The following is a 21180-nucleotide window of genomic DNA, read 5'->3' on the forward strand; positions in this document are numbered from 1 at the left end:
TTAACAGTGTGATAAGTTTAACTCAATCCCAAAAGGATTTATTTCTCTCTAACCTGTATCATGTTTTAGTTTAATACTCCACGCTTTGTAGCTACCAAGAAAAAGCAACACTTCATGATGAGTTCATTTACTGACATGGATAAAATGAAAATTATGTTATACAGTCTTTTCTGATAATTTTGATACAAAGACAAGATAACCACACACTGGAGACAAATAATTACTTAATAATAAGTACATTAAGCTGTAGGAATAAGTACTAAAGTACAAAATGTACTACATTTGTATGTTTGTGTCTATTTAAGTAGCCTCAAATAACTGTGAATGAACTGTATCCCTGAGATGAAAATATAAATCAAGGGCCTGGGACATGGTAGATGGGAATTCCAAGCTTGATTCCTCCATTATTATTGTGCACAAATCAAACACTTGCACATCACATGGGACTGAACTAACAAAAGTGCAGCTATTTTTACACAAGGTCAAATCTTCTGTTAGTGGAACGAGACAGTCTTCTGCACCCTAAAGGTGAGGGGCCATGTGCATGAATTTGTTTACAGGTGCACAGTGGGAGAATATGTGAGGTTTCAATTTACTTACAAATATATATGGGAGGTTTCGCACAGGGCAGCGTGTCTGAAACGAGACAGAGGGAGAGAGGGCAATTAGCAAGCTGTGCTGCCTGAAGTGGGATGTGACTGTACTGTGGAGTATGAAGAGAGCTTACTTGGAGCCGGAGTGAGCGTAGCTGCGGGGAGAGGCCATAATGGTCCAGTGTGTCGGGGAGCAGAGAGGAGAACCTCCCTCTGAGCGAGGCAGCCGATAGCAGTGCATAGCAAGGCAGGCAGGCGGGTGGTTTTTCTTTTTCCCCAAGGACCCAGGTGATTAAACTGCTGCCTCTGACTGCCGGTGTTGTGCCAAAAAGTGATCGCCTGCTAAAAGATGATTTCCAATGTTTTTGTGTGTTTTTTATGTGTAATATCGGGGCGACCGTGGCTCAGGGGGTTTGGAATCGCATCTGTAACCGGAAGGTCGCCGGTTCGATCCATGGGCTCTCTGTCCTGGTCGTTGTGTCCCTGGGCAAGACACTTTACCCTACTTGTCTACTGGTGTTGGCCAGAGGGGCCGATGGCGCAATATGGCAGTCTCGCTTCTGTCAGTCTGCCCCAGGGCAGCTGTGGCTACAACTGTAGCTTGCCTCCACCAGTGAATGAATAGTGGTATTGTAAAGCGCTATATAAATCCAATCCATTATTATTATTAATATCTTCACATATGTTGTGTTACGAGTTCAAAATTGGGGATGGAGACAAGAGAAAAACCATAATAACAACACTGGTCCGGTCGGGTTGAGTCAAACGATGATTCTAATGAACACACACGTGGGAGTTGGACACTGTATGCAGACAGCCTCAGATCTCAAAATGGTGGAGCATTGCTCAAACTCTTATAGCCTCTGGTTCTTCCATCTTATCATAAAAGCCAAAACATTCACATGCTTTTCTCTCACACGGCGCCTAAGCTACGACCTTGGCTCCCCGTTTATCTGCTCCTGCTGAGATGGGGCAGAAAACTCCAGTATATTCTGTCTCTTCTAATCAGACAAATAAAGCGATGACTCTCTGCGAACAGTATTCCTTATAACTCAGCAGTATAATGCATCATAAACAATATCATTCATTCACAATAAATCAGCAGTTTACTGTAATGATTTTTGTCATATCGTAAGACGATTTGTTTTGTTTGTTCCGCTGTTGTACGGCACTACGTTGCCTGGCGGAAGGGCATGTGATCAGACACACAGTATCGGGGTTTAAGAGTGGTATGTTGGTCACATGTCCATCCGCCAGGAAACATAGTGCCGTACAAGTAGCGCGAAAAACAAACTTCAAAGTAGCGCTACGCGTTCAGCGGGAGTCGTGGATGGTGTGCGGCAATAAACTTGCGAAAAGCAAGTTATGCTCAACTCCACCGGTGGAATCTGACAGCGTGGCAAAGTGTGAAAACATCCATCCATCCACCTGAGCCTAAAAGGTAGTCTGAATCTATTTTTCTGGTGTGCTGTAGGTTATTGTTATGTACTACATTTGTTAGTCGTTTATGAAGCACAGTACATGTTTCGTACTTGTAATTACCGCTACTTGTACATATACCTAGAAAGTTGTGCAAATATGTGCCCATAACTTGTTTTTCAAAATATTAATAAAAGGGGTGTGTCTCCAAACAGCCATCTCTTTCCTGACAATTCGCTTTGTGCATATTCTCTTACATATGATAAGTCAACATTGAAACACCTGCGGCTTTTAGTCAGGTGCGGCTAATGTATGTACAAAACTGGATTTTCCCCTGATTTTAGCTTGTGCGGCTAATATTCAGGTGCGCTCTGTAGTCCGGGAAATACGGTACATTATAACTAATCTGGTCCTTTTTGTCCATTTAAAATAGAGGTGTTGAACTCCAGGCCTCGAGGGGCTGTGTCCCTGCAGGTTTTGGATGTGTCCTTGATCCAACACAGCTGATTTAAATGGCTAAATTACCTCCTCAACATGTCTTGAAGTTCTCCAGAAACCGGAGAATGAACCAATCATTTGATTCAGGTGTGTTGACCCAGGGTGAGATCTAAAACCTCTGATTTAAAATGCTGTACAAAAGGCAGGCTCTCATCAACAAATACGCGTAGATTGTTTAACTTAATAGACTACTCATGCAGTAAAATCATTGAAACCATAATTTTGACTCCTGATGCAAAAAAGGGCGTTTGAAAGAGTTAACTGCAAATTTCTATTTGCAACCTTACACAAATTTGGTTTTGGAAACTCTTTCATAAGCTGGTTAAAAATATTATATAATTCCCCAACAGCTTGTGTCAGAACAAATGACCCGACATCCTCCAGCTTCTGTCTCCTAAGGGGCACCAGGGAGGGATGCCCACTCTCCCCTTCATTGTTTGCAATTTTTATTGAGCCACTAGCAGCAGCAATTAGACAGGCTACAACAATTAAGGGCATAAAATGTAAGACCGTAGAACATAAAAGCAGGCTTTATGCGGATGATGTGTTGCATATTTCTAAATTCCTTTGGAAAGATACAGAAGGGTTGCATTGTTGTACTTTGTCATGTTTCTCAGGTCTTTGTCTGAATTTCTTATGAACATTACTTGTCATGTTCTTATGTTGTTGCTAAGGATTGTCTTATTGCACTGGAGTCACACTGGGTTAAATTTTTACACTTGGGTTATAAGGGGTATTTATTATTTTCTTCATTATTGTATTTATGGGTTGTATGGAAGCCCCAAACGCAATTTCATTGTTCCTGACAATGACAATAAATACTTAAATCTAAATCTAATGAAGGTCACATCAGGAGCTTTTCTCAAACACATTTCCAATCGGTTTATTTTTTTACAAGAAGTGTAGCTCATACAATGGTATAAATGTATTATTTGCGATACTTTATAAAGATGAAACTCTAAAGATTTGAGTTCATGCACATTGTGAAACAAGAATCTAAATATTTGTGTCACAATGCAGGCTATTGTGCACACAACACATTGTGGGGTAAGAGTAATGATCGGAATGGGGCGGTGATTGAGGAATTGATGGAGCTAAAGATTTATGTGTGTTTGAATGATGGAGGTGGGACTAGGGTCAATGTTAGGACGGGGGTCGAATCATCAATTGATCTTACACTAGTGTCGGACTCTTTGGCAGGCATTTGTTCATGGGAGATATTAAAAGGGACTACTTTAGGGAGTGACCATTATTATATTATGATAAAGGTAGAGCTGGGTGTTGAGAAAATGGATATGAGTGGTGTCCAGAAGTGGTGTTTCAGTGGTGCTGATTGGGATACATTTAGATTAATTAGTGATCAGGAAGTGCAAAGGATCGATGTGAATGTTGAGGTGGATGATTTAAATGATTCTATTTGTAAGGCAGTATTGGAGGCGGCAGGTAGGGCAATAAAGAAGAAGGAAGGTACAAGGGAAAAGAGGATTGTACCTTGGTTTACAAAGGAGTGTGAGGATGTGATTAGATATCGAAATATGGCTTTTAAAATTTTAAAGAGGAATCACAATTTTCAGAATCTTGTTGGATACCGAAAGTTACAAGCTAAAGTAAGGCTAACCATTAAAAAAGCAAAGAGGGATTTCTGGAGAGGTTTTTGTAACTCAGTTGGGAGGGAGACCAAAATACACAGTGTGTGATCGATGATTAGAAGGATGAATGGCATAAAAAGGGAGTATGGGTATCCAATTATGAGGGATGGAGAAGTAACAGCGGATAAAGATGAGGACAAGGTTAACATGTTGGCAAAAGCGTTTGTCAAAATCCATAGTTCAGGCAATGTTGGTGAAGAAGGGCGAAGAGGCAGAGAATTGACAGTCACAGAAAATAGAGATGTATTGGGTATGGTAGAAGATACAGTTGATCTATGGACTCAGACAGAGCCCCAGGCCCTGGTGTGGTGTAGATGGCCTCAAACAGCAGCACAGATCCTGGTGTGGTGTAGTTTGCCTCAGCAAGTAGCACAGGCCCTGGTGTGGTGTAGTTTGCCTCAGCAAGTAGCACAGGCCCTGGTGTGGTGTAGATGGCCTCAGCCAGAAGCACATGCCCTGGTGTGGTGAAGATGGCCTCAGAGAGAGCCACAGACCCTGGTGTTTTGTAGTTGGCCTCAGCGTGCAGCACAGCCCCTGGTGTGGTGTAGTTGGCCACAGCCAGAAGCACAGGCCCTGGTGTGGTGTAGGTTGCCTCAGCAATAAGCACAGGCACTGTTGTGCTATAGATGGACTCAGACAGAGCCCTGGCCCTGGTGTGGTGTAGATGGCTTCAGCCAGCAGCAAACGCCCTTGTGTGGTGTAGGTTGCCTCAGCAAGAAGCACAGGCCATGATGTCATGTAGTTGGCCTCAACCAGGAGCACAGGCCCTGGTGTGGTGTAGATGGCCTCAGACAGAGCCACAGACTCTGGTGTTTTGTAGTTGGCCTCAGCCTTGGTGTGGTGTAGTTGGCCTCAGCCAGAAGCACAGGCCCTGGTGTGGCGTAGGTTGCCTCAGCAATAAGCACAGGCACTGTTGTGCTGTAGATGGACTCAGACAGAGCCACAGGCACTGGTGTGATGAAGATGGCTTCAGCCAGAGCCAAAGGCCCTGGTGTGTTGTAGTTGGCCTCAACCAGCAGCAATCGCCCTTGTGTGGTGTAGATGGCCATCAGATCTTGTTCTTTTACAAAGTTATTCGTGGACCGGCATCCTTTCCTTAATAAGGTGCGGCAAGGTGATAATATCACTCATCTGGAAGAAATTCCAACAATTTCAAAATATCACATTTGTTACAAAACATCTCAAAAGCATTTCATCTTTTGGATTATAGTACATCTAGAAGTGCTTTGTCGGTACATTTTTTTTTTTTGTTTTCATATCACTCAGTGCTCGGTTGTGAAAAATCATCAAAGTTACAATTTTCGCTGCAGTACCGCTGGTTTCAGGAGGGCGCCAGCGCTCCATGGAACACCAACTTGGAATGGGAAATTATATTTGGAATTGCCGATCCCTTTATTCATTTGGATACATTTGCACGTCACACTTGGACTTTAGATTCCTGCATTGATGGATGTGCCATTTGGAAGTTCACTTTTTATTCTTACATTAATACGTCTGATACAGCAATTAACTGTTCTTTCCTATATTTTTGGATGTTTCAAATGTATTTCAAAAGATGAATAAATTCCATAGAATAACTGTATGTTTTTGTGGTTATTTAATAAAAACTTTTTATGAATACCTTGACAGCATTACACTAATTACATGTAAGCAAGGAAATAATGGGAACTGCGGGAACTGAACACAGTTTATTTAAATTAATAGTTTGTCTAATTTCTTAGATAAGCCAAGGTGACAGGCATATCTATTTGATCTGTGTGATCTGAAGATTAGTACACGATAGGTGGAAAGAACCAAACAAACAGTGGCAGAAAAACAACATCTAAAATAGAAATAGAATAGACAATATTCACAGGAAATCGTATTCCATATATATATCGGGACTTATAAATGCAATGCTTTGCACCTCTGGTATGCAGACAGACATTATGGTGAGAGTTTTGAGTTGACATTATTGATAAGGAATTTGAATGCAGTTTTATTTACCCATCCCACTTTGCTTGTTATTGTATTGTATTTTGCGATTAGATTAGATTAGATTTGGAACTACTGTTAACGGATGTCATTAAATTGACCTCACCTGTTTCCCATCATCATTGTCCTGTTTATTTAAGCCCTCAGTTTCACTCAGTTTCTTGTCTCGTCACCGTCAACTCCTAATGTGTGTTTCCAATCCAGCTCAGTCATTCAGTTCAGCTTAGTTTAGCCTTTTATGTTCAGTTCATCTAACCACTATAATAAACACTGTAAACTTTCTCAGCCATCCTATGTTTGGGTCCTCTCTTCTTCCATCCATTTTAGCTCTGGGTTTGCCACTTATCTGTACTCTAATTTTGATAATTGCACAGTACCAATTGGCAACTATTTTCAATGATGTAAATATGTAAAAAAAAAATAGTGTGCTTCTGTTCTATGTCCTGTCCTGTTTTTTTTTTTTTTTTTATATATGTGTCTTTTTGCTGTTGTTACAACCAAATTTCCCCTTGTGGGACAATTAAAGGATACTCTACATATGTGATGAAAAGAGTTCCAATCAGCCCATAGATGAAAAAGGCATTTTTATCAAAGTTGGGGATTAAAGATGGTTTTACCTTTTTACAAGTAGCTTGAAACATTATTTATATGATACAAGGATCAAGAAGTGGTCAATTTAAGATCAATTCAGAATTCAAGATGAATTTGATGATTAGAATATCGGATCTTCCTTTCGGAATGGTTGTAAATCATGATGTTATGGCATAGTATATGGTTTTTAATCTTTTTATCCAATACTTTACAGGTGTGGTGAAAAGCATTCCTGAAAAAACTCAGTTCACAGTGTCATTGAAATTAAAGTTTGTAATTCATATAATTTATACTTATCAGGGGCAGCTGCTATCACGCTGACATATGTTACGAGACCACATCATCAGAGAATTGTCTGCTGGACTGAATGAGTAAGCAAAGGTTATAATCCTTTTAGATTAGGAGATAGACAGTGGGGAGTCAGGTAGGTGAATCATTCAGCAGTCTAATGTAATGTAAATCAGTTTAACAAATGCAATAGTTATCACCTTCTTCTAATTCAGGAGAGTAATGCAAACTAAGACTACATAATAATTCACAATCTTTAATTAGGGGTATAACATGGCATAAAATAATATTATAATCTCACACTGTTGTGTGTGCCTTCGCTCCGCTCTTGTGGGGGGGGGGGGGACTTTTTCGCTTTATTTTGACCACGAAAATGGCGCATCAGGCCAAAATCCTTTCCACGCCCACCCCTGTGACATCACGCTCCAAAGCCATATGGTAACTAATGTTATAAAAATGCTCCGCCCCTAATGAGCATTTGAGCAGCCAATCATAATCATCTATGTCATGTGATCATGAGTAAGGCAGCGGATTTTTCTACTGAAAGTTTCGAAGCACCATGGATGAGGAATTTGAAGGTACCAGCTCTCAGGTATGAAGCTAACTTTCAAAAGTTACATGAATATAAACAGGTACCTTGTCAGGGGTTTCTTTGTTTGTTTTTGTTTGTTTGTTTTTTTTAACCCTGTCCTGTCTGGCAGGTATATTGCAATCAGACTTGTGATCTGAATGCAGGGCTCTAGAGTGCGACCAATTTGGTCGCAAATGTGACCAAATTTTTCAGTGGTGCGACTAAAAATAAATATTTCGTCGTGCAACCAACTATTCTGGTAACAAAAAAAATATCTCTGCAACTCTCGGTGTGGTCAACAACAGACACACATTATGCCCCTATCGTGGACTAAACCAATCAGAGATAGTCACCGGCGGGACCTCTCTGATTCACAGATATCACAGAGCGGACCCCACGCATCAGAATCAGCTTTGTCTTTCTCGGCTTTCTCACCCGACAGCCCGAACACGGACACACTGTCGGAGCTGTCGGGTCCGTTCTGTGTTTACGTCTGTTTTGCGCTGATTCTGAGCTGCAGGTTTTGTTTCTCTCCAACCAAAATTCGCCGAGCCAGCAGCAAAAGAAGCAGCAAACTACGCTTAACATTTGATCAATGTCGTCATGAATTCCCTCTGACTTTTGCTGTTTTGCTTCCACCACGATAAAAATCACACTTCGTGCAGAGCTCTCTCTTCAGGAACAGTTTCCCGTCTCAAATCTCTGTTTTCGGCATTATTCATTCGCTTGTTACCCATCAGTCTACCGTTGTTTACAGCGCTGTCTTTTTCTTTTTTCACTTAAATGACCTCGGACAAGAAAGCCTAATTTCTGCTGTTCAATACTGAAGAAATTTAAACTTCTTAAAATTATGCAAAATTGCAGAATTTTGCAGAATATTTTTAAGGTTATCTGCTATAAAAAGCCAGACCAGGAAAATCTTCTTCATGTTTTTCTGTGTTTTATTCTCAGTTACTTTCACACAAAGGCATGTGCTGTGATGTTCACAATTCTGATGAAGTCTCACATGTATTAGTACTGATAAATGATCAGAACTATAATATTTCTGACTGCCTGAGGCTAAATTGAACCAAATCAGGACTTTGAGAACTGGAATTGAATGGATTATAGAAATCAGTGATGATACCCAGCCCTAGTGAGCAGCCTAGGCCTGAGAGAAGTGGATATAGCTGTGGGTAATAAGAAAAGATGAAAAGAACTATTGATAACTTTTTTGTTAAGGCCTGATCTGTCTGAAATTCATAGCCAGTGATCTGACACGGTGCCATCAATCTTTGAATGCTGAAAAAGCACAGTGTATCCAGGAAACACATTATATGCTGCAATAAATGCACTGCCCAAGTGTCCCCTCTCCCCACTGCCTTTCAGCAACAGACAGCAGCAAACAGGTCGTCAGAGGAGGCCGAGATGATGATTAAGTTTAACATTTTCTACAATATTGACAAAGCACTTTAAGCACAAGTTTGTTAATTAATAATTTAGAAATGAATATTGTTTGTATGGACTTCCCCCCTTGTGATGGACCAAGTTGAAAAACAGGAGGAGTCCCAGGAATTATTAGAGAAATATACTTTTCATTTATTTAACCCCAAAAAATTATATTTACAAAAGCAATAAATGTTGAGCTCATAAAAGAGGTCAAAGAAACAAAACTGAACACAGGCAAAGACTGCAAACTTAACAAACCAAATGACTGCCCAAACATACATAATTGACCTAAACATGAAATGACATACAAGGGTATATTTAATGGCTGATCAGACCATTGTGACACATGAGGGGTAACAAACAAAACACAATCATAAATCACAAACAATGCAGTACAATCTAGTTTGTTAATAAACTAAACACTAAAGAAGAAAATCAAAAAACCCCATTAAACCCTAAACTCAAATATTTAATTAAATACAAATACTCACGCAGGGCAGGTCCAGGTGGCGACATAGCAGCCGGTGAAGAAGATGGCAGAAGGGTGACTGCAGGCGGATGAGGTGACAGTGGCGCTACAGCTACAGATGGTGAAGCAGCAAGTGATGTGGAGAAAAACCCAAGTGAAATAAATAAATAATTAATTAAATGTGTCAATAATTAATTAATTACATGTGTCGTAAATATTTATGTAATTAATTATTTCTGATTTTAATTAATTATTGCCACATTTAATTAATTATTTAATGGTGTATTTAATTAATTCATTATGGCAGTCCTGGCGTTCCATAGGATCTTTGTTCCCTACAAGTGAGGAAACACTACACAATGTGTTACTCTTCTATCACTCCCAGTTTCAACATTTTGCCCATTTTCTTCTGAACAATTTGCCTGTTGTGCTCGAGTCAGGCTATGAGTGCATTATCACCCCAGGCTGTGTTTCAAAATAGCGCTCTTTGAGCAAAGTAAGTTTCTGGGGTGGCTGTAGCTCAGGTGGCAGAGCAGGTCAGCCACTAATCAGAAGGTCGGTGGTTCGATCCCAGGCTGCCTCCTGGCTGCATGCCAAATATACTTGGGCAAGATACTAACCCCATGTTTGCCTACTGGTGGTGGTCAGAGGGCCCGGTGGCGCCTGTGGCCGGCAGCCTCGCCTCTGTCAGTGCCCCCCAGGGCAGCTGTGGCTGCAATGTAGCTTGCCATTGCCAGTGTGTGAATGACTGAATGTAGTGTAAAGTACTTTGGGGTCCTTAAGGACTAGAAAAGCGCTATACAAATGCAGGCCATTTACCATTTAAAGTCGGGCAGGTGGGAGAACAAATCTGCAAACCGCTGCAAAATTGAGGTCACTTTTTCTTTTGTTAGATTAACAAGTTCAATGCGGCTCCCTATGTGGATGAGAGCAAGTGGTTCAGAAAATGTGGTAGATTGTGGTGCTTGGTCTTTCCCCCAGTGGTAGGACATCTATGTACATTCTGATTAAGTTATGAAGTTTATGTGAACTTATTAGCCTTGTGATTTTACAACTGAAATTTGTGTAGATATAGGACCAAATGGCATCAAATGGTTTGACTGTATAGTACAACATACCCCAAAACTTCAACATTTACATACTGAAAATATGTCTTAAGCTTGGACTTTTACTTCTTCAAGAAGCATGTCTCCTTTCTTAATTTGACTGATCTCACATATGGTGGAAATATATAATGTCAAGTCTGAGAGCACTTGTGATTCCAGAAAATAAACGTGACAGTAACTCATTGGACACAGTATTAGATGATCACTTTTTATTAACAACTCTTTTATGTAATAAAAAAGTGGGATCTTCAAAAACAAATACAATGCAAAAGCCCTCAAATAAGGCATTTCTTGGGCTTACTGGGAGCAATGGAATAAATTGCACCTTATTTTCAGAGTCCTTTTTCCCCCTTCACTCTTCATCTTCTCCAGAGGCTCCTGCTGTACTTTTTCTTTTCTCTCTCTTACTTTGGCTTCACTCTTCATCTTCTCCAGAGGTTCCTGCTGCACTTTTTCTTTTCTCTTTCCTACTTTGGCTTCACTCTTCATCTTCTCCAGAGGCTCTGCCTGTATCTTTTCTTCCTTCCTTTGCCTTTTGCCGCTCATCTTCTCCAGAGGCTCCTGCTGCACTTTTTCTTTTCTCTTTCCTACTTTGGCTTCACTCTTCATCTTCTCCAGAGGCTCTGCCTGTATCTTTTCTTCCTTCCTTTTCTTTTTGCCGCTCATCTTCTCCAGAGGCTCCTGCTGTACTTTTTCTTTTCTCTCTCTTACTTTGGCTTCACTCTTCATCTTCTCCAGAGGCTCTGCCTGTATCTTTTCTTCCTTCCTTTTCCTTTTGCCGCTCATCTTCTCCAGAGGCTCCTGCTGCACTTTTTCTTTTCTCTTTCCTACTTTGGCTTCACTCTTCATCTTCTCCAGAGGCTCTGCCTGTATCTTTTCTTCCTTCCTTTTCCTTTTGCCGCTCATCTTCTCCAGAGGCTCCTGCTGCACTTTTTCTTTTCTCTTTCCTACTTTGGCTTCACTCCTCATCTTCTCCAGAGGCTCCTGCTGCACTTTTTCTTTTCTCTCTCTTACTTTGGCTTCACTCTTCATCTTCTCCAGAGGTTCCTGCTGCACTTTTTCTTTTCTCTCTCTTACTTTGGCTTCACTCTTCATCTTCTTCAGAGGCTCCTGCTGTACTTTTTCTTTTCTCTCTCTTACTTTGGCTTCACTCTTCATCTTCTTAAGAGGCTCCTGCTGTACTTTTTCTTTTCTCTCTCCTACTTTGTCTTCACTCTTCATCTTCTCCAGAGACTCTTCTTGTATCTCTTTCTCCTCCAGTTGTTCTTTATTTTAAGAAAATAATCATTTACTTACTCATTAACTTAACATTGTTCATATTGTGCAATATAATGTTAATATTTACCTGAGGTTATTATTGCTGCAGATGACATTCCACTTTGGTCTTTCTTGTTGTTATCTAAGACCAAATGAGAAATAAATAAATACCACTTCACCTTAAAGTTCTTTGAACTTGTGTATTTTTACTACAGCTGCTGGTTTCCAGTTACCAGATCTGGGTATGGTGTCTTCAAAGAGAGTTGATTGATGAAAAGTGAGCCTCTTCAAGCATCTGGTTTGGTGAATCACCCTTTTTTCTGAACTCTTATTCACAGTCATTGCTTTGTCTTGGCTTACATAGGCCTGCTGCATCTGAAAAATGATGATTGACAAAGAAAAACAAGGTTACTTTAGCTCATCTAGATGTAATGTTCAGATTTGTTATGTAACAACTGGAATTTGGTGCTGTAATCGTAATGAGCTCATCGCCGTTTCTCTGTCCTGTACATATAACACACAGAAATGCAAGAAGACTATGGTGTGAAGACGTGTCTCCCGGGGCTCCGCAAAGCAATGACAAAAATATTGGTTTAAGACGCATCCGCATTTACTATATCAGCCCTGTAGGCTCTAAATAACCGTTCTTGCCGCCGAGCATCCGCTCGTTTATTTATTTTTTTTATTTTTTCACTCTCTGAGGTCGGGAAACCTACTTTTGACAACTTCTGGGAAAGGCCGTAGGAGCTTCTTTCCTGGTTGGCTGTGGTGACCGTAGCAGTTGCGTCCGGGCAATCAAGTTCTCCCACTAAAAGCCTCACCATTTGCTCTTCATTTTTCTTTTTGTACAATGGCAGATAAGAGGGAGCACCGTCGAAAACGGGGTCAAGCCGGCGCGGGTGGTTCTCAGAGCCCGGAGCTGGGCCGCGAATCCCAACGTGACGCGGCTATCACAGAGAGCAGCTACGAGCAGGGTGCGGGCGCACCGCTCGGTGAAGCCACATTTACCAGAGCATTGGAGGCTCTGAAACGGGACATCTGCGACAAGCTTGAATGCAAGATTGACACGGTTACCCATACACTGCGGTCAGAAATATCATCTGTGAAGGCTGAGTTTAAAGCTGCTATAACCACCCTACAGGCCACCGTTAATGCTCAAGGGACTACCATTAAAGATTTGGAGCTTTCAGCTACAACCTGCAGTGACGACCTGACTTCTCTTCAATCTGCTGTAAAGGTCCTAACGGAGGAGGTCAGACAACTCCAAGCTAAATGTGAGGATCTAGAAGGAAGATCAAGGCGTAACAATATTCGCCTTGTTGGCATCCCCGAGGGTTTGGAGTCTTCCAACCCTAGGGAGTTTATTTCCCATCTCCTGCAAGATCTTCTGAAACTGAATGAAGCACCCTTGTTAGATCGGGTTCACAGGTCCCTTGGGTCAAAGCCCAGAGAGGGAATGCCTCCTCGCCCACTTCTCATTAGAGTCCATTACTTCCATGTCAAGGAACAGCTGCTACGTCTTGCAGGGGCAAATTCTCCTCTACTTTACCAGGGCAGAAGGATTTCCATTTTTCCAGACTTTACACCTGCAGTGGCTAAAAAGCGTTCACAGTTTACTGGTGTCAAGCGCCTTCTGCATTCCTGTCCTGGGATCAAGTTCTGCCTGTTCTACCCTGCGGAACTGAGGGTGACACTTCCAGATGGAGTTATACGTAAGTTTACTGATCCTGCGTCTGCCACGGACTTTGCCAATAAGATCCTGGGGGGCCCAGCCTCTCAGGGTACATAAGTGTCTTAGTCCATGGGCTGATATGTCCATCTTGCTTAATTTCTTTGAAATAATTTTTTTTTTTTTTTTTTTTAGGATGTGTCTCGTTCTAATATACTCTCATATAATCCTTGATTTGTCTTTGCCTTGTAATGCACGGAGCTTAAACTCAACTGGGACTTCGAATGGTTGGGAGGAAGTGCTCAGGGGTGTGTTTAGCGAGGGGTGCGCGCATCTTGTTAGGGAAGATGCTTCAGCATTTAGGGGGAAGTTTGGGTGTTTTTTGTTTTTATGTTGTACTGTTCTGTACACTGATTTTGTTTTTTGCGTGTTTTTCATTGGTCAGCTGTGGCTTTTCTCAACCTATGTTTTAATATGGCACCGCAATTAAATATTAATAATCAACAAGCAGGTTACTCATTTAAGTTCTGTAGCTGGAATTGTAAAGGCCTGAACCAACCTATTAAAAGGAGCAAGGTCCTTCATCATTTGCAATTTTTGGGCGCCCAGGTTGTGTTCTTACAAGAAACACACCTAAAAATTTCAGATCATTTTAGACTTCGCAAGGGGTGGGTGGGTCAACTCTATCACTCTACATTTAATTCCAAAGTTCGTGGTGCTGCTATTTTAATACACAAATCAGTGCCATTTGTTTCTTCTAAGGTTATAGCGGACCAGAATGGTAGATTCATTATTGTGAGTGGTAGTATTTGGAACACTAAATTTATTTTTGCCAATGTTTATGCTCCCAATTGGGACGATCCAAATTTTCTTAGTATTCTTTTCACTAAAATTTCTGATTTCTCTTCCCACTATTTGGTTCTTGGTGGCGATTTTAATTGCTGGCTCGGGCCGCTGGATCGATCCTCAAATAAGCCTGGTAGGCAATCCAACTCTTCCAAAATTATTAATACGTTCCTTAAAGAATTCTCTGTTATTGATGCCTGGCGTTTCCTCAACCCTACACGTAGAGAATACACCTTTTTCTCCCCTGTTCATCATACATACACTCGTATTGATTACTTCCTACTGGACAGTCGACTTACTTCACAGATTCGCTCTTGCTCTCATAGTGCTATTGTCATTTCAGATCATGCTCCGTTGACTCTAGATTTGGCAGTGGGCCAATGTTCTCCGCCAGCTCCATGGCGTTTGAATACACGCTCGCTGTCAGACGATAAGTTCACCACATTTCTGAATTCCAAGATAGACTTATTTATAGAGACAAATACTACACCCGGAATATCACCCTCTATTTTGTGGGAAACATTTAAGGCTTTTATCAGGGGACATATTATATCTTATGCTGGTTTTGAGGCAAACCAAAGGAAAGCAAAATTGTCCGAGCTCATAATACGCATATCGCAATTAGACGAGTTGTATGCCGTTTGCCCGGCACCAGAGGTCTATAATGATAGGCTGTCTTTGCAGACTGAGTTTGATCACCTGTCCTCTGCTCGGGCTGAAGAGATGTTGCTGAAATGTCAGTACTCCCAGTATGAATATGGGGATAAGGCCAGTAAACTGCTCTCTCATCAGCTCCGTAGTGCAGCAGCTGCACACTCCATTCCTCGGATTCAGACATTAAGTGGTGTCTCTATGGATCCTAGAATAATTAATGACCAATTTCGAGACTTTTATTCATCTCTCTATGCGTCTGAGTGTGCATTTAGTACGGAGGCTTTGGACTCATTTTTCAATCATCTTAAGCTCCCATCAATCGATCAGACACACAGCCTCCAGCTGGAGGGACCAGTAACTGTAGAAGAGATCATGCAAGCTATCAGCAAACTGCAGTGTTCTAAGTGTCCCGGACAGGACGGGTTTCCGGTTGAGTTCTATCGTAAATTCATGCCTAAACTGGCTCCGCTCATGATAAATATGTATAAGCACTCACTGGAAGTTGGATCCCTCCCACCCTCTCTACTGCAGGCATCTATATCCCTGATCCTAAAAAAGGATAAGGATCCACTACAATGTGGCTCATACCGTCCCATTTCTTTGTTAAATGTGGATTATAAAATCCTTGCTAAACTTCTAGCGAGGCGTGTAGAAGCAGTCTTACCATCTCTAATCAATCTGGACCAAACAGGCTTTATTAAAGGGAGATACGCCTTCTCTAACCTTAGACGTTTGTTTAATGTCCTTTACAATCCCTCAGACTCCAACAGCCCTGAGTTTGGGATCAGTTTAGATGCTGAGAAGGCTTTTGACAGGGTAGAGTGGGGATACCTCTTTTATGTTTTAGATAAATTCGGCTTTGGTAAAATATTCATCTCCTGGTTGAAACTTCTTTATACTTCCCCGCTTGCCGCTGTCAAAACAAATGGCACATGCTCTGACTTCTTTCCCCTGTTTAGGGGGACTAGGCAGGGCTGTCCTATGTCGCCATTGCTATTTGCAATCGTAATTGAGCCCCTAGCCATATCGCTAAGATCAAACCCAGGTATCACCGGGGTTTTTAGAAATGGTATAGAACAAAGAGTCTCCTTATATGCAGATGACTTGCTTCTTTATATCTCAGAGCCAGCATCCTCATTCCCTTTGGTACTTTCAATACTTGAACAGTTTAGCCTTATTTCTGGCTATAAACTGAATCTTGCTAATAGCGAACTGTTTCCCCTGAATGCTGCTGCACAGAAATATCAGTGCACAGCACTGCCTTTTCGAGTTGTATCAGACAACTTCACATATTTAGGGGTTAAAATTACAAGTCATTTTCATGCTCTTTTCAAGCTTAATTTCGACCCACTTGTGGAGAAAGTTAGGCAGGATTTGGACAGATGGTCTCTACTCCATCTGTCTGTAGCAGGGCGCATAAATACAATTAAAATGAATATCCTCCCCAGATTTTCTTTTCTTTTTCAGTGTGTCCCTGTATTTATTCCAATTTCCTTTTTTGTTAAATTAGACAAGATTCTATCTGGGTTCATCTGGAACAAAAAAAACCCCAGAATACGCAAGACATATCTTCAAAGACCGAAAAAGATGGGGGGGATGGCTTTACCAAACTTTATGTTCTATTATTGGGCATGTAATATTCGTATTCTCAGGTATTGGCTACAGGGGGAGGACACGAATAATGCCCCGGCCTGGCTCAGTTTGGAGACTTCTTCCTGTGTCTCAGCCTCTTTACCAGCCCTGATTTATGCCCAAAAGCAGCCTCCGAGTGCAGGTTCTTATAATAACTCTATTGTCAAAGTTACCTTGAAAATATGGTATCAATTTCGTCGTTACTTTAAGTTGACCTTTTTTCCCCTTCAATCACCCATTGTGAAAAATCCCTCTTTTCAGCCTTCGTTAGCTGATGGTGCTTTTTATTTGTGGGCCTCTTTGGGTATTAGGTCTTTTTCTGATCTGTACATTCAGAATACATTTGCCTCCTTTGAACAGCTCTCATTGAAATTTGGCCTTCCAAAAAGTCACTTTTTTCGCTATTTACAAATCCGGAGTTTTGTTAAGGAGAAATCCTCTCAGTTTCCATCTAGACCTTCTTATCATGACTTTGATAACCTTCTATCGCCTCCCCCTTCATTACAGGGCCTGATCTCCTGTTTGTATGGGAGAATATGCTCCTTTGGCAATTCTTCAATCTCGGCTATTAAATTGGCATGGGAGCAGGATCTGGGGTGTGTGATTCAGGATGACTCTTGGGATAAAATTCTTTACCGGGTCCATGGCTCCTCATTCTGTGCCAAACACGGGCTGATTCAATGTAAGATTCTGCACCGTATACATTGGACTAAGGCCAGACTAGCTCAAATATACCCCAATCTTAGCCCTGATTGCGACCGTTGTCATCAAACACCTGCCTCTTTAATGCATATGTTTTGGTCATGTTCATCCCTCAAACAATACTGGATTAATATTTTCTTGATTTTATCTAAGATCACCCAGCTAACCCTCCAACCTGTGCCCTTAACTGCTTTGTTTGGGGTTCTTCCTGATTCAGTTGCCTTGCCGACGCCTCAAGCGGATCTGGTAGCATTTTTCACCTTATTGGCAAGACGCAGAATATTGTTATGTTGGAAGTCCCCTTCCGTCCCATCCTGGGAAATCTGGATCAGAGACGTTTTGCACTTTAGCAAACTCGAAAAGATTAAATTCACCCTACGCGGGTCTACGGCCAAATTTTTTAAGACCTGGCAACCCTTTTTTGACCATGTTCAGACTTTGCGGTCTCGCAATGCTCCCAATTAGCCAGCTCAGACTCTATCATATTTTATTTTTTTCTTATCTTATGTTTAAGTAAGAGGCCTAAGTTTAAGTATATGGATTCTATTGTGCCTGCGCCCTAGTATTTATTTAACTACTTTATACATATTTTGTTTTCTCTAACAGAATTGACTTATCCCTATCACTAAGCTGACCACTTATCATCTGTGGGTTTTTTTTTTTTTTTTTTTTTTTGTGTGTTTTGGTTTTTATGTGTCTGTGTGGGGGTGTGGGTTCTGGATACTCTCCACATCTCCTTTGTACACTCAGGAACTGTTGTCTTGTACCCTTGGGTTTGTTACTAGTATTATTAGATTGGACTTTTTCCTTTTTCTGTTTGTACACCCACTGGTACTGCTATAATCATGAGGTGGGAATGTATGTTTTATATTGCTTTATGTTCTTTAAAAAGAAAACGGCATATTGTTCAATTTATCTTTTGTAAAAGTCGATGCAAAAACTTTAATAAAAAAAAAAAAAAAAGAAATGCAAGAACAAGAAAAAAATTATAAACCAGTTTCATGTTGGTATTGATTGTTTTAGAAACAAATCAAACTGCAAGGAATGAACTTTAGCCCCCTATTTGTGAGTAAAAGCATTTTGTAATAGTGCACCACTATAAGTGCCTGTGCTGATTTGTTAGCAAATAGTTTTTGGACCGTCCAAGTCCTCAGAACTCACTGCTGGTATTATACATACACGAGCACGATCATTAGATTTACTGCAGCTTTCTACTCCTCCTCATGACCTCACTAAAATGGACTGCAGCTAACTCACCTCTTCCTCAAACACATCTTTTCTGAATTGTCTTTGAATTTATCTGGTGGAGGTTTCCCATCATGTTCCATCCTCTTCGAATAAGCTGAGTTCTTCTTCTTCTTCTGGCTCCTCCCTTTAGGGGTCACTACAGTGGATCATCTGCCTCCATCTTATTCTATCCATAGCCGCCTCCTCGTTCATACCAACCCTATCTATATCCTCCATCACTATATCCTTGAACTCCCTCTAAGGGCTTGCTCTTTCCCTCCTGCCTGGCAACTCCATATGGAACAATATATTCACTATGCCTCTTCTACATATGTCCAAATCATGTCAGCTTTGCCTCTCTAACTTTGTCTCCAAACCGCTCAACATGAGCTGTCTCTCTGATGCACTCATTTCTAATCTTCTCCATTCTGGTCACTCCCAAACAAAATCTTAGCATCTTGAGCCCTGCCATCCCCTGCCTGGCCTTTTGCACTGCTTGTTGCTTTGGATGCTTGACTCCAGGTATTTAAACTCATGTACCTTCAATACCTTTACTCCTTGCATATTTCATATGAGCTGACCATCTGACGCAGAAGAATACAAAGACATATTTTGTTGAATGCACTGAAACAGAGGACAAATTTTACCTTTTCCATGGCCACTTTGTGAATCATTTGTCCCAAATGTTCTGCTTCATCCTTTGAATCATCTTTAGATTCATCTTGTGTGGGTCTGCTATCATGTGTCCCATCCTCTTCAGATGCTGCCACCATCTGTTTTCAGAGAAGACAACAATATGTTTGGTCATTTTTGATGGATTGATTGTGGAAGCACTGAAACTGAGGATGAATTTCACATCTCTTTGTGGCACAGGACACCCAGTTTTGTTTTTCATGGCTACCTTAGGAATCCTTTTACGTTCTTGTTCTTCCTCCTCTTCTGAATAGCCTTCAGATTCATCCTGTGTGGGTTTCCAGTCATCTGTCCCATCATCTTCAGATGAGCTCACAGACTGTTATTAGAACAGAAAAATATATATTTTACTCATTTTTCATGGATGTGTGGAAACAAAACACTTACATCTTTAACTGCAGGAGAAGAAACTCTGCTGGATTTTTCCTGCCCACCTTAGGAACCCATTCCCTCGCTTCATCCTCCTCCTCCTCTTCTGGATTGTCTTCTTGTGTGAGTTTCCCCACATCTGTCCTATCATTTTTGTAAAAGACCACCATCTGATTTTAGAAAAGTAAAAGTAAAAAGGTAAAAGATTAGTAATCAGTGAAAACACTAAAAACAAGCACAAGAACATACATTACATACTTTTCTCTTGCGCAACTGGTATGTCACTTTTTGTAGATGCTCCACCCCCTTTTTCAAATCCTGTTTAGTTTCTCTTATTGTGGCTCCGGCACTACAGGCAACCTCACCCTGACCTGGGCTCACCATCTGTTTATGGTACAAATTAAATATGTTTTGTTCATGATGGAGTAAATGATTATATATGAAAGAAGTGCAACCAATCAAAACTCTTACCAAGGGAATCAGGGCACACATACCTTGTTACTGCTACACTGGAAGAGCGTTCTGTCTAAAAGCTCCTCTGTTCCTGATGACTGCTGCTCTTCCTTGTCAGATCCTTCACTGTCCTCGTCCTGCACAGATCCTCTGTCCTCTCTCCTTTTCCTTTTATTTGCTGCATATGTTGCAATTGCATTGGTGGTCAGTGCTCGGCTCTGGAGTGTGTCCTCTGCAGGGTCCTCAGCTGTGCAAAGCAATATTACTAAATATGAATAAATGTAAGTGTATAGATAAATATATGACTTCACTTTAGCTTATTTAAATAACCTTGATAAAATCTTTTGGCTGTGATGGCATCATGGCACATAAATGTTGCCACTCTGTCGTAAGATTTACGTCCCAACTGTCGCTTGGCCTGAAAGAATAATGTTTTAAAAAGAAACCACATGAATAAAACCCATGACACTTTAACCTACTTCATTGTGTGTCAAAAAATAAAAATGAAAAGTTTTCTCACATACAGCGGGGAAAATAAGTATTTGACACATCAGCATTTTTATCAGTAAGGGGATTTCCAAGTGGACTATTGACACAACATTTCCACCAGATGTTGCCATCAAGCCAAATATTGAAGTCATACAATCAAATCAGAACATATAAGTATACAAGTTAAACCATAATAAATAAAGTGAAATGACACAGGGAATAAGTATTGAACACACTTTATTCAATACTTTGTAGAAAAGCCTTTGTTGGTGATTACAGCTTCTAGACGCCTCTTGTATGGATAGACCAGTCGTCTGCATTGCTCAGGAGTGATTCTGGCCCATTCTTCCACACAAACGGTCTTTAAATCTTGAAGGTTCCTTGGGCCTCTTTTATGAACTTTAATCTTCAGTTCTCTCCATAGATTTTCTATGGGATTTAGGTCAGGTGATTGACTGGGCCATTCAAGCAACTTGATTTTCTTTCTTTGAAACCACTTCATTGTTTCCTTGGCCTTGTGTTTGGGATCATTGTCTTGCTGAAATGTCCACCCTCTTTTCATTTTTAGCTTCCTGGTAGATGGCAGCAGATTTTTATCCAGAA

General features: G+C 41.0%; 1 protein-coding gene across 1 annotated transcript; it reads right to left on the bottom strand.

Moving 5' to 3' along the window:
• Positions 1–5230: 5230 nt before the first annotated feature.
• LOC146706844 (uncharacterized) lies at positions 5231–20458 on the bottom strand. The gene is made up of 10 exons (XM_085460704.1): positions 20419–20458; positions 20130–20335; positions 19894–20019; positions 19701–19805; positions 19475–19585; positions 19221–19346; positions 12077–12218; positions 11932–11985; positions 11601–11851; positions 5231–5290 (listed from the first exon to the last, which is right to left on the bottom strand). Exons 1-10 carry the CDS (start codon positions 20456–20458, stop codon positions 5231–5233), a joined length of 1221 nt encoding a protein of 406 aa, XP_085316830.1.
• Between the last annotated feature and the right edge of the window lie 722 nt (positions 20459–21180).

Source organism: Copadichromis virginalis, linkage group LG6 (assembly GCF_057382275.1).
Source record: "Copadichromis virginalis isolate Kocher_CV1m ecotype Utaka linkage group LG6, C_Virginalis_male_GT1.1, whole genome shotgun sequence".
Taxonomy (NCBI): Eukaryota; Metazoa; Chordata; class Actinopteri; order Cichliformes; family Cichlidae; genus Copadichromis; species Copadichromis virginalis.